Source organism: Phyllobates terribilis, unplaced genomic scaffold (assembly GCF_046119375.1).
Source record: "Phyllobates terribilis strain yellow unplaced genomic scaffold, ASM4611937v1 Scaffold_4__5_contigs__length_816908805, whole genome shotgun sequence".
NCBI lineage: Eukaryota > Metazoa > Chordata > Amphibia > Anura > Dendrobatidae > Phyllobates > Phyllobates terribilis.
The window spans coordinates 215080367-215095958 of record NW_027362764.1 but is presented as its reverse complement, the minus strand read 5'-3'; the positions used below and the strand labels follow the sequence as shown (position 1 = coordinate 215095958).

At 48.5% G+C, this 15592-nt stretch overlaps 1 protein-coding gene across 1 annotated transcript in view; it reads left to right on the top strand.

Moving 5' to 3' along the window:
- LOC141264639 (uncharacterized) overlaps positions 1-15592 on the top strand; it is a 98168-nt gene that overhangs the window by 61658 nt on the left and 20918 nt on the right. The window contains exon 10 of the mRNA XM_073676912.1: positions 1108-1158. Coding sequence (XP_073533013.1) covers positions 1108-1158 — 51 coding nt within the window. The remainder of the gene's footprint in view (positions 1-1107; positions 1159-15592) is intronic.

Here is a 15592-nt window from a genome sequence, read left to right as displayed (position 1 = left end):
ACCTGAGCAATACTAAGGAAATCCTGAAAACATGACCTGTTGGTGGGACTTGAGGACTGGAGTTGGGGAATACTGGTCTAAAGGTCGCCACTTTTAATGAATTTGATGGGCTGGCATAGCCGTACCATGTCCTGCCCTGGCTCCTCCCCAGCTCTGCCCTTTTTGGTGGAGCTACTGAAACTGGTGGAAAAATGTCCAAAGTTGCTAAAAGTTTTGGCAACTTTGTATTGTGCAAAACTGTTGCGACTTTTCAAAGTGTTTCATGCTAGTTTTATATTAGGTATAAATACTTTGATGAATCGAAGCTAAATTGTCAGGCTTCAAAAACAACTAAAACAATTGATAACTGCCCCTCAAATTACACACAAAGTGTAATATTGCTACAAGGAGTAAGGGGCTTAATAGTTTTATTGGCTGGGTCACACTTACACCTTCCTTGCTATAGCTAAATTAGCCTACATAGTTTGGAGACATGTAGTTCACCATGGAGACACATAAACTGTGCGTGAGAATACAGAATGAAGATGCATTGATTACCCAACAGGATCTGCACAGGGGCAGCAAATGTCAAAGAAAGGATAAAAAAGTCACCTAAAACTGCTCTATCAGAAGCTACTTTTTCAGGACTTCAACATATGTTATCTATCACAATGACAGCAAAGCTTTATTAACTAAATACCAACACTTTGTTAGTTATACACTGCAGAATTAGAAGCTCTTCTAGTCATGCACAAATCTTAGGAATGCAGGAAATAAGCCACTGGTATGTGATGGGAAGCGGATGTATGACTAATGTATTATTTTCATCTATTGATAAATATTAAGGGGTAACCTCATCTTAGCAGGGTGGGATATGCCATAAGTACCCCTAGTCCTACCTCAAGGACCCATACCTATGTCTAGAACAGTAGTCACCTGACTCACTAATGCTACTGGGAAAGTGTCTCTCTCCATTCACTTCTATGAGAGATCTCAATGCAACTGGGCATAATGTTATTATTAAACCGTGACAATCTTCTGCAACATTACAGAAGAAAAGTCATTTGTATAAGGATCTGGCATGTTTTTTTGTCTCCTGAAAAAAATATAACATTTTCTTTTTACCAGGGTGAAGAAGGTGAACCTGGTCAAGGAATACCTGGATCAATTGGATTTCACGTAAGATAATTAAAGTGTTTGTATGGAATTAAAAAAAAAGGCCAAGCAGCAGGGCCATATTTACATGTTGTAGTGCGGCGCTGTTGACACAGTGCGATTTAACAGGCAGTGACCCAAGAATGTCAAACTTATTTTATTGTCCAAAAAACTCACAAAGTGAAGGCAGCTTTATCCTATGGATCGCAGCCAGGTTGTCCACAATAGTCCATACAAACAAAACATTATTTTCGTGGGCGATTGCACAGCAATATCACTCCGAGGTGTGTCAGAAGCTTTGCCTTCATGGGGCTCACTTCACACAGGCCTCCTCTATAGAACAGAGCCTCTTGCTCTGCAGCTTGCAAACCAAAGACTGACACACCCAAACCTTTGCTGAAGGTTTTTGAATAGAATCTGCGGCCATGTGTCACGCAAGGTGTGGGAAAGACTTAGTGCAACACAAAGGGAAGAGGGAAAAGGGAGCCCAGACTCTAGAGAAAGGGGGGAAGTGGAGAACTCCTAGATTGATCTAGCGTCACCATGTCTCCCCTAATGTCCCTGTATTGGCTCTTCACCAATCGGCACACGTGTGCCTCGCCCTGTGTTTCCCTGGCGTATGGCTAAGGCTAGGGCAGGGAGGAGATGAGCACTAGTCGATCTCCACTAAACACTATAGACAACAGGGGTGAACAAACAGGGAGAAATTGCTTAGCTTTAGACGAACTCCAGACAAATGCGCACACGTCCTCAAGCTCCAGAGAAGACGAAGTACTTCTCTTGATAAAGCCTTCACAAGTAGGAATGAATATCGCTGGCACCTCCCTCTGAAACACAGCAGGTATTTATACACCCATACAGGGTGTCAACTAGCCAGAGGAAGGCAGCCGTGGGTCCTAGAGACAGCCTCTAGAAAGATGTCTGTAATGCCAAACGCAGAGATCTCCTGCAACCAACTGTAGGGCGATTGTCTGTCACTTCTGACACACCTGTGACAGTACCCGCCCCCTCTACGAGTGTCCTCTGGACACTCAGGACCAGGTTTCTCAGAATAAGAGGTGTGGAATGAGCAAACCAACCTGGGAGTGTTTACCTCTGACGCTGAAACCCACATCCTCTCCTATGGACCATAGCCTTTCCAGTGCACCAAGTATTGTAGAGAATGACGTTGGAGATGAGAATCTACAATCCTCAAAATCTGGAACTCCAGATTACCATCAATCACTACTGGGGGCGGTGGTAGAGGTGAGGGCTTAAGAGGTTCCACATACTTTTTGAGTAAGGACCTGTGGAACATGTTATGGACCTTAAGGGCCTGAGGAAGTTCAAGACGAAGCGCTGCTGGGTTAATGACGGCAGTTATTTTATAGGGACCAATAAACCTAGGTCCCAGCTTCCAAGAAGGAACTTTCAATCTTATATTCCTGGTAGACAACCACACAAAGTCATTCACATTCAGGTCCGGACCTGGCAAGTGTTTTCTGTCAGCCATATGTTTATACCTGTCTACCATGATAAATTACTCAGAACACCCTGCCATACCGAGGAGAGCAACGAAGCAAACCGTTCCTCCTCAGGAACTCCTGAAGCTCTTCGTCCACTAAAGGTACCAAACTGTGGGTGATAACGGTATGCACCGAAGAATGGTGACCTGCCAGTTGACTATTGACGATGATTATTAATGGCAAATTTTGCCAGCAGTAAGTAGGATGCCCAATCCTCCTGATTTTTGGAGACGAAACACCTGAGGTAGGTCTCCAAATTCTGATTGACATGCTCAGTCTGACCATTCGACTGAGGGTGGAAACAGAGGAAAAAGACAGCTGCACCCCCAGTCGAGAACAGAATGCCTTCCAGAACTTGGAAACAAACTGGTTCCCCCGATCTGACACCACATCGGAGGGAATCACGTGAAGCTTCAAGATCTCATTTATGAACACCTGAGCAAGTGTCTTGGCATTTGGAAGTGCAGGCAATGTGACAAAGTGAACAATTTTACTGAACCTATCTACTACCACCAAAACCACCGTGCCTGCAGAAACCGATAGGTCAGTAATAAAATCCATGGACAAGTGTGTCCATGGCCTACTAGGGATAGGTAGTGGAAGAAGAGTACCAGACGGACGGGTATGCGAAACCTTAGAACGCATGCAAATACTACAAGCAGCTACGTGTTCAATCACATCCCGATTAACCCCGGCCACCAAAAATGACGAGAGAGGAGGTCCGCGGTTGCCTTACCACCTGAATGCCCAGCAAGCACAGAGTTATGATGTTCCTTAATTACTTTGCGGCGCAGATTAGATGGTGCAAGTAACCTTCCCGAAGGGCAGGGGGCAGGGGCGTCCCCCTAAGCCTCCAACACTTGACCCTCCAGTTCAGGATACAGTGCCGAAATGACTACCCCTTTCTGTAAAATCGGGGCAGGGTTCTTATGGTCACCACCACCAGGGAAACTCCGGGACAAAGCATCAGCCTTGACATGTTTTACTCCTGGACGAAAAGTGACAATAAAATTGAACCTACTAAGAAACAGGAACCATATGAATTGCCTAGGGTTGAGACGTTTAGCTGACTGGATATATGACAGGTTGTTATGGTCAGTAATAACAGTAATAGGATAGACAGCCCCCTCCAACCAATGTTGCCATTACTTGAACGCCAATTTGATCGCCAAAAGTTCCCTATTACCCACATCATAATTTCTCGGAGCCGAAGGCATTTTTTAGAAAAGAAGGCGCATAGATGCCATTTACCAGGGGACGAACCCTGAGGCAATACAGCCCCAACCCCGACACCCGACACATCAACCTCCACAATAAAGGGTTGGGAAACATCAGGCTGACTGAGCATAGGTGCAGTGGCAAAATGATTCTTTAAGGAAGAAAATGCCTGGAGGGAAGCATCCGACCATTCGTCATGTCAGTATGTTAGTCATGTCAGTAAGGGGTTTCACAATAACAGAGTAATTTTGGATGAATTTCTGGTAAAAATTAGTAAAGCCCAGAAAACGTTGTAGAGACTTCAGGTTCTCGGGACGTTCCCAATCAAGGACTGCACAAATCTTCTCTGGATCCATCCGAAAACCTGAAGATGACAACAAATACCCCAAAAACTGCACCTCTTGAACAGCGAAAACACATTTTTCCAGTTTGGCACAAAGTTTGTTATCCCTTAATGTAACATCCCTGGCGGCGTGCTTGCATAGTGCACCACCTCCCACTATGCAAGACCGCAATCTTACCTGTCAGTCCAGCCAACAAACCTTGCTCCAGTTCATGCTATGTGCATGTCTCTTGACTGACTGTTTAGGGCGGCGGCCCGGTTACTTCCTGATTCTTATAGCTGTTGTGGGCACACCCCTAATGCGTCTCCAGCCTATTGCTGTGAGTCACTGGATATTTAAACCCCCTCCACCCAGTAGGAGGTGCCTGAGCAACACCTTCACTCAGTTAGTCTTTGCTACTGAATTGCCAGGTCCTGTCCTGTTTCTAGTCTGTCTCCGCCATTCTGGGGGCTGCATTCCCAGACCTGTTATCTCTGACTTCTAGTCTGTTCCCGCCACTCTGGGGGCTGTATACCCAGGCTCGTTCTTGTATCTCATTGCAGTAGCAGTTCCTGTCTAAACTGTATCCTAGCCTGTTACCTGTTTGTCTCTATGTCCGTACCTTCCCTTTTCCTGCAGTATCTGAACCTGCACCTAACTCCAACTCGTTGTCTCTGTACTTCTGTTTGTGAGTTTTGTGTCCACTCGCTGCTTCATGTGAAGTACCTTGTGTGTATCTGGTTCTGCTTGTCCCTTTTCCCTTCCTCCGTATCTTCCTCCTGTGTTCTAGCCATCTTCCTGCATTTTCATGTCTGTTCCATGTGAACAGAGCCCTGTCCTCTCTGCCTTGTCCAACGCCCCTGCGGTTTCGCTCCGCTCTGACTTGCCCACCGCTCCGGTGGTTTCTCTCCGCTCTGACTTGCCCACCGCTCCGGTGGCTGCCCTCTGCTCTGCCTTACCCACCGCTCTGGCGGTTTCTCTCTGCTCTGACTTGCCCACCGCTCCGGCGGTTTCCCTCTGCTCTGCTTTACCCACCGCTCCTGCGGTTTCTCTCTGCTCTGCCTTGCTCACCGCTCCAGCGGTTTCTCTCTGCTCTGACTTGCCCACCGCTCCGGCGGCTTCTCTCTGCTCCGACTTGCCCACCGCTCCGGCGGTTTGTCTCTGCTCTGCCTTGCTCACCGCACCAGCAGTTTCTCTCTGCTCTGCCTTGCCCACCGCTCCGGCGGTTCCGCTCTGCTTTGCCTTGTACACCGCACCTGCGGTTTCTCTCTGCTCTGCCTTGTCCACCAGTCCGACGGTTCCGCTCTGCTCTGCCTTGCCTACCGCACCTGCGGTTTTCGCTCTGCTCTGCTTGCTCACCGCACTAGCAGTTCCTCTCTGCTCTGCCTTGTCCTCCACTCCGGCGGTATCGCTTTGCTCTGCTTGTCTACTGCATCTGCGGCTCTGTACCTGTCTCCCAGTCTGTACTGGACCCTATCCAGCCTGCGCTCCAACCTGCTAGTACCTCCCTGTCTGCACTCCAGCCGTGCTTGCCAGTATCTCCCTGTCTGCATACCAGCCGTGCTTGCCAGTATCTCCCTGTCTGCATACCAGCTGTGCTTGCCAGTGCCCACCTGTCTGCATACCAGCCGTACTTGCCAGTACCCACCTGTCTGCATACCAGCCGTACTTGCCAGTACACACCTGTCTGCATACCAGCCGTACTTCCCAGTACCCACCTGTCTGCATACCAGCCGTACTTGCCAATACCCACCTGCCTGTATGCCAGTCTAACCTACCTGTTCCTGCATTCCCCGGTGGGGGTCAACAACTGTGACCGGGGTCTGACCTGGAGTCACACCTGGTCCCTCTGCTCGGTTCCTCCTTGGTCCACGGAGTCGACTAAACTGCCGTGCGACCTTGGTCGGATTGGGTTGATACTTAGTTACGCCCCTCCAGGCACTCCTCGGTTCATGGTACAGTGGGATCACTAATCACGCTCACGCCAGTCAGTCCGGGCGTGAGCGTAACAGTTTGCTCAGGCCATGGTTCCCATTGAGCCCCACGGACTTTCGCTCTCAGAGACATTTTGAATCCTTGTCTGGCGAATACGTGCACCAACAAAAAAAAATTTCTCAACCTATGGCCCAGGCGATTTACGCATCAGCCCAAATGGATCTATCAGCACTCGTTCCTGCGGATCCACCACGGTACTATGGGGATCCAAAACGAAGCCGTGCATTTGTGGAGCAATGCATGTTGCATTTTAAGTTCTATGCTCACTATTTTCCTACCGATCAGGTTAAAGTGGCATTTATGATGTCCTACCTAGCCCGTGACGCCTTGAAATGGATCACCCCCCTATGGGAAGCATGGGATCCTATCGTCTTTGACCTGCAGGCTTTCCTGGTGGCCTTTCTAATGGTCTTCGATGACCCTAATCCTGAAGCCTCTGCTAAAGCTTCCCTTCCCAATATCCCGGAGCAGCCCCGATGGGTAATGTGTGTAGGTAGCCTACCAGTCCTCCAGCCCGAATAGACTGCTGCCCACCCAGAATCCACACAGGATGACTATGCTCCACAGAATACTTCTCTTCCCAACCTCAAGAGGCAGTCCAGACGTGCAAGGCGTAGAGGTAAACCGTCACGCCAGGTTCTGTCCTGGGGAAAAGACCTCTGTTCCACAGCTTGTAGAGGGAACTTTCTGCACAGAATCCATGAAGGATGACTATGTTCGTCAGGCAAAGCAGTAGCCAGAACTCAGTCACAAAATCTGATTGCGGTCCCGCTGCGGTGGTTTGGGACCCCCTGACGGTCTTTGTCCAGCGAAGGTTGGAGAATCCCAAGACATTAGGCCTGTAGGAAAGGCTGCCCTTGGCGTTAGTGTTTTCTCTCCACAGATGACCATGACTATCTCTGTGGCAAGTGAAGGCCTCGGATTAACCGGAAGTTTCGGGCTTAAAGCCTTGAAGAGTCGGTGTCTGATTCCCATCCGACAACTCCAGAAGCTGGTTTGGGCATTGTCAGCAGAAGGACGAGCCCTACTCAGAAACAGTCAAAATATGTCTGTACAAATTAAGCTCCAGATTGGAGCATTACACATGAAGAAGTTCACATTCCAGGTGCTGACTGGCTTACCCACAGTTCGTCCAGAGCCGAGAGATCTAGTGCCCGCTCAGGTCTGGAGATCCTGCATGGTGTATCTTGGGGGATTGCTGAGGTACAAGGGGTGTCCAGTCCCCACATCTTCAGGACAGTCAGCAGTTTCTTCTTCTTCTTCACCAGATCTGCTAGTCGCTGACTCGCTGTGCGCTGAAGTCTCCGAGGGAAGAGAAGCGGAGGTGATGTCCCCACACAGTCTCGACGATTGTACCAATGATCTGGCTTCAGGTACCGTCCCGCCTTACAGACATGTCATCTCTGAAACCAGTCTGAAGATGGTCCTAAAGCAAGGACCCTCCGTCTCTAATAAATCTGGTCCTACGTCCATCAAGGCGGTGTTTACCCCCGAGTCTCTGCACCCCTCCAACCAGGCGGAGGACCTCCAGTTGTCTCCTGAATCCTCTGGGGTGCTACCTGATAACAAAGGGAGAGAGACTTTCCTACACCCTGTACCTGGTACTTCGCCACTTCATCCAGTAATCTTGGCAAAGTGTACATCGAAGCAGTGATTACCACCGAGTCTCTGCACCCCTCCAACCAGGCAGAGGACCTCCAGTTGTCTCCTGAATCCACCAGGGTGCTACCTGATAACAAATGGAGAGAGACTTTCCTACACCCGGTACCTGGTACGCCGTCCATTTCATCCAGTAAGCTTGGTAAAGTGTACGTCAAGACGGTGGTTACCCCCGAGTCTCTGCACCCCTCCAACCAGGCGGAGGACCTCCAGTTGTCTCCTGATTCCACCAGGGTGCTACCTGATAACAAATGAAGAGAGACTTTCCTGTGTGCTGTTCCTGGTTCTTCACCCATTTCATCTGTTGCTGAGGATGGCTTGATAGGAGGAAGCATCCTAGTCACCAAGATGATGAGATCAGTTTTGTTTCCTCTAATGGACAGAAGAGGTAATCCTCTTGAAGAGAAGGATGGGCCTCCAAATTCTCTGCAGAAGACCCTTGCTGGCTTGAAGAAGAGGGGGCGTAAAGGGGGGGGGTACTGTAACATCCCTGGCGGCGTGCTTGCATAGTGCACCACCTCCCACTATGCAAGATCGCAATCTTACCTGTCAGTCCAGCCAACAAACCTTGCTCCAGTTCATGCTATGTGCATGTCTCTTGACTGACTGTTTAGGGCGGCGGCCCGGTTACTTCCTGATTCTTATAGCTGCTGTGGGCGCACCCCTAATGCGTCTCCAGCCTATTGCTGTGAGTCACTGGATATTTAAACCCCCTCCACCCAGTAGGAGGTGCCTGAGCAACACCTTCACTCAGTTAGTCTTTGCTACTGAATTGCCAGGTCCTGTCCTGTTTCTAGTCTGTCTCCGCCATTCTGGGGGCTGCATTCCCAGACCTGTTATCTCTGACTTCTAGTCTGTTCCCGCCACTCTGGGAGCTGTATACCCAGGCTCGTTCTTGTATCTCATTGCAGTAGCAGTTCCTGTCTGAACTGTATCCTAGCCTGTTACCTGTTTGTCTCTATGTCCGTACCTTCCCTTTTCCTGCAGTATCTGAACCTGCACCTAACTCCAAGTCGTTGTCTCTGTACTTCTGTTTGTGAGTTTTGTGTCCACTCACTACTTCATGTGAAGTACCTTGTAAGTATCTGGTTCTGCTTGTCCCTTTTCCCTTCCTCCGTATCTTCCTCCTGTGTTCTAGCCATCTTCCTGCATTTTCATGTCTGTTCCATGTGAACAAAGCCCTGTCCTCTCTGCCTTGTCCACCGTACCTGCAGTTTCGCTCCGCTCTGTCTTGCCCACCACTCCGGCGGCTTCCCTCTTCTCTGCCTTGCCCACCGCTCCGGCGGTTTCTCTCTGCTCTGACTTGCCCACCGCTCCGACGGCTTCCCTCTGCTCTGCTTTACCCACCGCTCCGGCGGTTTCTCTCTGCTCTGCCTTGCTCACCGATCCAGCGGTTTCTCTCTGCTCTGACTTGCTCACCGATCCAGCGGTTTCTCTCTGCTCTGACTTGCCCACCTCTCCAACGGTTTCTCTCTGCTCTGCCTTGCTCACCGCACCAGCGGTTTCTCTCTGCTCTGCCTTGCTCACCGCACCAGCGGTTTCTCTCTGCTCTGCCTTGTCCACCGCTCCGGCGGTTCCGCTCTGATTTGCCTTGTACACCGCACCTGCGGTTTCTCTCTGCTCTGCCTTGTCCACCGCTCCGAAGGTTCCGCTCTGCTCTGCCTTGCCCACCGCACCGCGGTTTTCGCTCCGCTCTGCTTGATCACCGCACCAGCAGTTCCTCTCTGCTCTGCCTTGTCCTCCGCTCCGGCGGTTTCGCTTTACTCTGCTTGTCTACTGCATCTGCAGCTCTGTACCTGTCTCCCAGTCTGTACTGGACCCTATCCAGCCTGCGCTCCATCCTGCTAGTACCTCCCTGTCTGCACTCCAGCCGTGCTTGCCAGTTTCTCCCTGTCTGCATACCAGCCGTGCTTGCCAGTATCTCCCTGTCTGCATACCAGCCGTGCTTGCCAGTGCCCACCTGTCTGCATACCAGCCATGCTTGCCAGTACCCACCTGTCTGCATACCAGCCGTACTTGCCAGTACCCACCTGTCTGCATACCAGCCGTACTTGCCAGTACCCACCTGTCTGCATACCAGCCGTACTTGCCAGTACCCACCTGTCTGCATACCAGCCGTACTTGCCAATACCCACCTGCCTGTATGCCAGTCTAACCTGCCTGTTCCTGCATTCCCCGGTGGGGGTCAACAACTGTGACCAGGGTCTGACCTGGAGTCGCACCTGGTCCCTCTGCTCGGTTCCTCCTTGGTCCACGGAGTCGACTAAGCCGCCGTGCGACCTTGGTCGGATCGGGTTGATACTTAGTTACGCCCCTCCAGGCACTCCTCGGTTCATGGTACAGTGGGATCACTAATCACGCTCACACCAGTCAGTCCGGGCGTGAGCGTAACACTTAATATCTGAAGCACCTGCTTAACATGTCCCCGATGAGTCTCAAAATCAGGTGAGTAAACCAAAATATCGTCCAGATAGACCACCACAAACCTCCCCACCAAATGATGGAAAATATAATTTATAAAATGCTGGAATACCCCAGGTGCACTAGTCAAACCAAAAGGCATAACCAGAGTCTTGAAATGTCCTTCCGGGGTATTGAACGCTGTTTTCCATTCGTCCCCTTCTCTGATTCTAACCAGGTTGTAGGCTCCCCCTTAAATACAACTTGGAGAATACCTTAGCTTCTACAATTAAAGTAAAAAATAGTTTTCCAGCACACGATTTAGAAAAATTTAAAAAAAGCCTGTATTTAATCCATTGTTAAAAAATACAAATCCAACGAAGATAAAAGCATATGTAGGCTTACGCGTTTCAGATCATATTTGACCCTTAGTCATAGCATGAAATACTGAATAAATGTTGCACTTTTCAAGGAAAACAGTCAAAGGAAGCTGCCAAGGGTAACACCCACCAAAATCAGCTGTGATATCAGCATCATTAATTCAAGGCTAGCAGTGATCTAAACACTAGTTTAACCCTATAGTACATCCATCCTCTACAAGCGTATTACAATGTGAACTGTCACTTAGTACTGCACCAATTATTTGATCACTTTTTACCCAAGTTTTATATCTGTGAATTCATTGAATAAACAATTAATGCACTATTTAAATAAATCTGTAACTAGAAGAGCTTCTAAAGATATAATTACCTATTTTCTAAAAATTACTGTTCTAACATTTAATTTCAAGGGCATACTTTTCCAATACTAATCTCTATTTTAAAACCATATAAGAATGGCTTGAAATTATTACAAAATGTAATTAGCATGTTTTGTTTTGTATACTATTATTTGCAGTCTCCCCTAGATTAATCATGAAAATAAAAAACACTCTGCAAAAAAAATAAAAAAATGCAGAATGTTTTTTATTTTCATGATTAATAAATACCTCAATTTGTCCCAACTTTTTTAATATAGATACATCAATTCATGTTTTAGATTTAGTCCTGCTGGGTATCTGGTATTTAGTTTTAAAATCCATCGAGCTTCAGTCATCTGGAGTAGTTTAACCCTATCACCACCTCGCCGGAGAGCAGGAACAAATTAGCTCCTACAACCTGGCTGAACAATTCAGGAAACAGAAGAAGGGAGATATGGATCATGGATGGTAATTTGATTTAATTCCCGGAAATCTAAACAGGGTCGTAGACCACCATCTTTTTTCTTCACAAAGAAGAACCCTGCCGCCATGGGCGAAGATGAGGGTCTGATTTGTCCTTTCTCCAGACTTTCCGCTATGAAATCCTCTATGGCTTCTCTCTCAGGGCCAGAAAGATTATACAGTCTGGATTTTAGTAGTTTAGCGCCGGGGGGCCAGGTTAATAGGACAGCCATAAGCACGATGAGGCAAATCCTGACACCCCCTCTCAGAAAAAAACTTCTTTAAAACTAGACAGAAAAGCAGGTAATATTTCCGTAGAGACAGTAGCAAGGGAAATATCTAAACAGTTCTCATGGCAGTAATCTCCCCATTCAATAATATCCCCAGTTTGCCAATCCATCAACGGATTATGTTTAACAAGCCAAGGAATACCCAAAACAATCGGTGTGGGAAGATTGTCCAGGACACAGCAAGGGGTTATTTCACAATGAACTGACCCCACCCTCAATTTTATTATGTACAATCTGAGTAAATGCTTTCTGTGCAAGTGGCGCCGAGTCTGTGGTAAAAATGGAAATAGGTTCAGCTAAAGCACAGCAAGCAAGACCATGAGTTTTCACAAACTCAGCATCAACCATGCTGACACCGGCTCCACTGTCAACAAACACAGAAATTTTCTCGGGTTTTCTCTCTAGCATCACCTCTGCTGACAGGACAAAGCAGGAACTGCAGGTTGGTAACAAATGCACCCCTTGTTTATCCAACTCCAGACTACCAAGAGTTAATCGAGACTCCTTTTGCTTAGTAATTGCAGGACAGGTCCCAACAAAATGTCCCTTTTTCCCACAAAAAAAAACATACGCCTTTATTCCTGCGAATCTCCGGGGAAATGTATGATGTAGAGACACCCCCTAACCTCATGGGTTCCTCCACCTCCCCCAAAACTGGCTTAACCCCAGACCGCTCCCCCGGCAGAGGTACACAACCTCCAACAAGAAGGCCCCGGAGAAGGTGGTCTCACATGTCTATCCCAAAGGCGTCTATCAAGACGTATGGCCAACGACATGGCAGCCTCCAAGAACTGAGGGGTGTCATATACTGCCAAGGCATCTTTCAACCTTTCAGTAAGCCCCTCACAAAATTGACTTTTAAAGGCAGAGTCATTCCACTTGGAATCTATTGCCCATGTACGGAATTCCGATCTGTACGTCTCCACTGACCGATTCCCCTGCTGAAGGCGACGTAGCCTAGACTCAGCCAAGGGAGGGAAAGAGAGCCCAGGCTCTAGGGAAAGGGGGGAAGTGGAGACCTCCTAAGTTGATCTAGCGTCACCCTGTCTCCCCTAACGTCCCTGTATTGGCTCTTCACCTATCGCCGCACTCGTGCCTCGCCATGTCTTTCCCTTTCCCTGGCATATGTCTAAGGATAGGGAAGGGAGGAAATGAGCACTAGTCCAGAGGACGAAGTACTTATCTTGCTAAAGCCTTCACAAGCAGGAATGAATATCGCCGGCACCTCCCTCTGAAACACATCAGGTATTTATACACCCAGACAGGGTGTCAACTAGCCAGACGAAGGGAGTCGCTGGGTCCTAGAGACAGCCTCTAAGAAGATACCTGTAATGCCAAACGTAGAGATCTTCTGCAACTAACTGCAGTGCGACTGTCTGTCATTTCTGACACACCCGTGACACCCTGAGCCACCTGTAGACCACTCCCAAAATAAAAGCCCATGCCGGGTTTTCTTAAATTCGACTTGATCAAATAGTTTGACCAAGTCCAAACTTTACTTTTATTTTGCACTGCAACCACAGGTGTTTCTGTGATTGCAGTACACTCCAGCGGGTTCAATATGCCTCTATGAGCATCCTAGGGGATACATACCGTACCTCACATATAATTCCCCTAACTGCCTCACATATCCCCCCCTCTGTTCAAACTTGAGGGGTTGAACACTTGTCACCATACAGGGTGCCCGTGACAGAGCATCTGCATTCCCGTGCGACTTCCCAACTCGATGTTCCACTGAAAAACTAAAATTTTGTAGTGACAAGAACCATCAGGTGACTCGAGCATTCCTCTCCTTGGCATACCTCATCCATAGCAAGGGTGAATGGTCCATCACCAAGCGAAACTGTCACCTGAGCAAATAATAGCGTAGGGACTTCAAGGTCCACTTAATGGCCAAACACTCCTTCTCCACTACGCTATAATTTTTCTCTGCCGGGGTAAGTTTCCTACTCAAGTAGGTGACAGGATGTTCCTCTCCGTTCTCCTCTTGCGACAGTACCATTCCTAGGCCAACCTCTGAAGCATCTGTTTGCACTATAAAGCCCTTCTTGAAGTTGGGGCTGGTGAGGACCGGCTGTCGTCACAATGCCAATTTCATGGACTGGAGCGCTTCCTCCGCTTGAGGGTTCCACCGAACCATGACCGACTTCTTTCCCTTTAAGAGATCGGTCAAGGGTGCCGATCTCCCAGCAAAATTAGTTATTAACCATCGGTAATACCCAATAATGCTCTTACCTGTTTAGTAGTCAAAGGTTTGGGTCAGTTTTGAATGGCCTCAATCTTGTTTATTTGAGGCTTGATAACTCCGTGGCCAATCATGTACCCCAAGCACTAAGCTTCCTCAAGACCTATCGCACATTTTTTTGGGTTCACTGTCAGTCCCACTGCTCTGAGTGAATCCACTACTGCTTGTACCTGGGATAAGTGAGTATGCCAGTCAATACTAAAGATGATAATATCATCCAAATATGCGGACTCATACTTCTGATGGGGCTCCAACACTATGTCCATCAGCTTCTGGAATGTAGCCGAGGCCCCATGTAACCCAAAAGGCAAGATGACATAGTGATAGAGACCCTCCGGTGTAATAAAGGTGTTTTTTTCCTTTCGCCGCTTCTGTCAAAAGCACCTGCCAGTAACCCTTGGTCAGATCGAGCATGGTGAAGTACTGGGCGTGCCCCAGTATCTCAATCAGCTCGTCCGCACGGGGCATTGGATAAAGGTCAAATTTTGACACCTCATTAAATTTTCTGTAACGACCCATCAGGCTTCGGAATTAGCACAATGGGGCTAGCCCACTCACTCCTCGATTCCTCGATAACTCCTAGTTTGAGCATCTGTTTTACTTCAGCCGCGATGGCTTGCCTCCGGGCCTCCAGCACACGATGCGGTTTCATTCGTACCCTCACCCGAGGCTCGATGGCAATGTCATATCGGATCACAGAGGTCCGGCCTGGCAGTCCTGAGAATACGTCCGTATTCTGCTGCACCAAATTCTGAGCCTCCCGTCGCTGCTGTTTAGTGAGAGCGTCACTTATCTTTACCTCTCCCCCAGCCTCGTCCCTGGCCGGTGTTAGAGGGTTCTCAGATGGTACGACTGGAGTCGCATCTGTAAGCATACACTCCCGGTCTTTCCATGCTTTTAGCAGGTTCGCATGATACAGTTGTTCCGGTTTTCTCTTTCTGGGCTGGTACACTCTGTAATACACCTCCCCCACCTTTTCCCGGACTTGAAATGGCCCTTGCCACTTGGCCATGAGTTTACTCACTTTTGTGGGCACTAACACTAACACCCGATCCCCTTCTTTAAAGGACCTGACCGTGGCTTTTTTATTATACATTCGGTTCTGCGCTGCCTGGTCATCCATTAGATGCTCTTTCACTACAAGCATGACCGCCGCGATCCGATCCTGCATACTTGCCACGTGCTCAATTATACTCCTATGTGGAGTAGGCTCCTGTTTCCACGTCTCTTTGACTACATCCAGCAGCCCCCTTGTATGCCTGCCATACAATAGCTCAAAGGGTGAGAACCCCGTGGGAGTCTGTGGTATCTCACTAATAGTGAACATTAAATAGGGCAGTAACATGTCCCAATCCCTCCCGTCCTTGGAGACCACTTTTTTTAACATAGATTTAAGAGTCTTGTCAAATCTCTACACTAACCCATTGGTCTGTGGATGGTACACCGATGTGCATAACTGTTTTATCCGGAGCAGCTTACACAGTTCCCGTGTCACGTTGGACATAAAAGGAGTCCCCTGATCTGTAAGGATCTCCTTAGGTAGTCAAGGCAGCAGAACATAGCAAACAGCTCACGGGCGATAAGTTTTGCCGAAGTGTGGCGAAGTGGTATTGCCTCCAGGT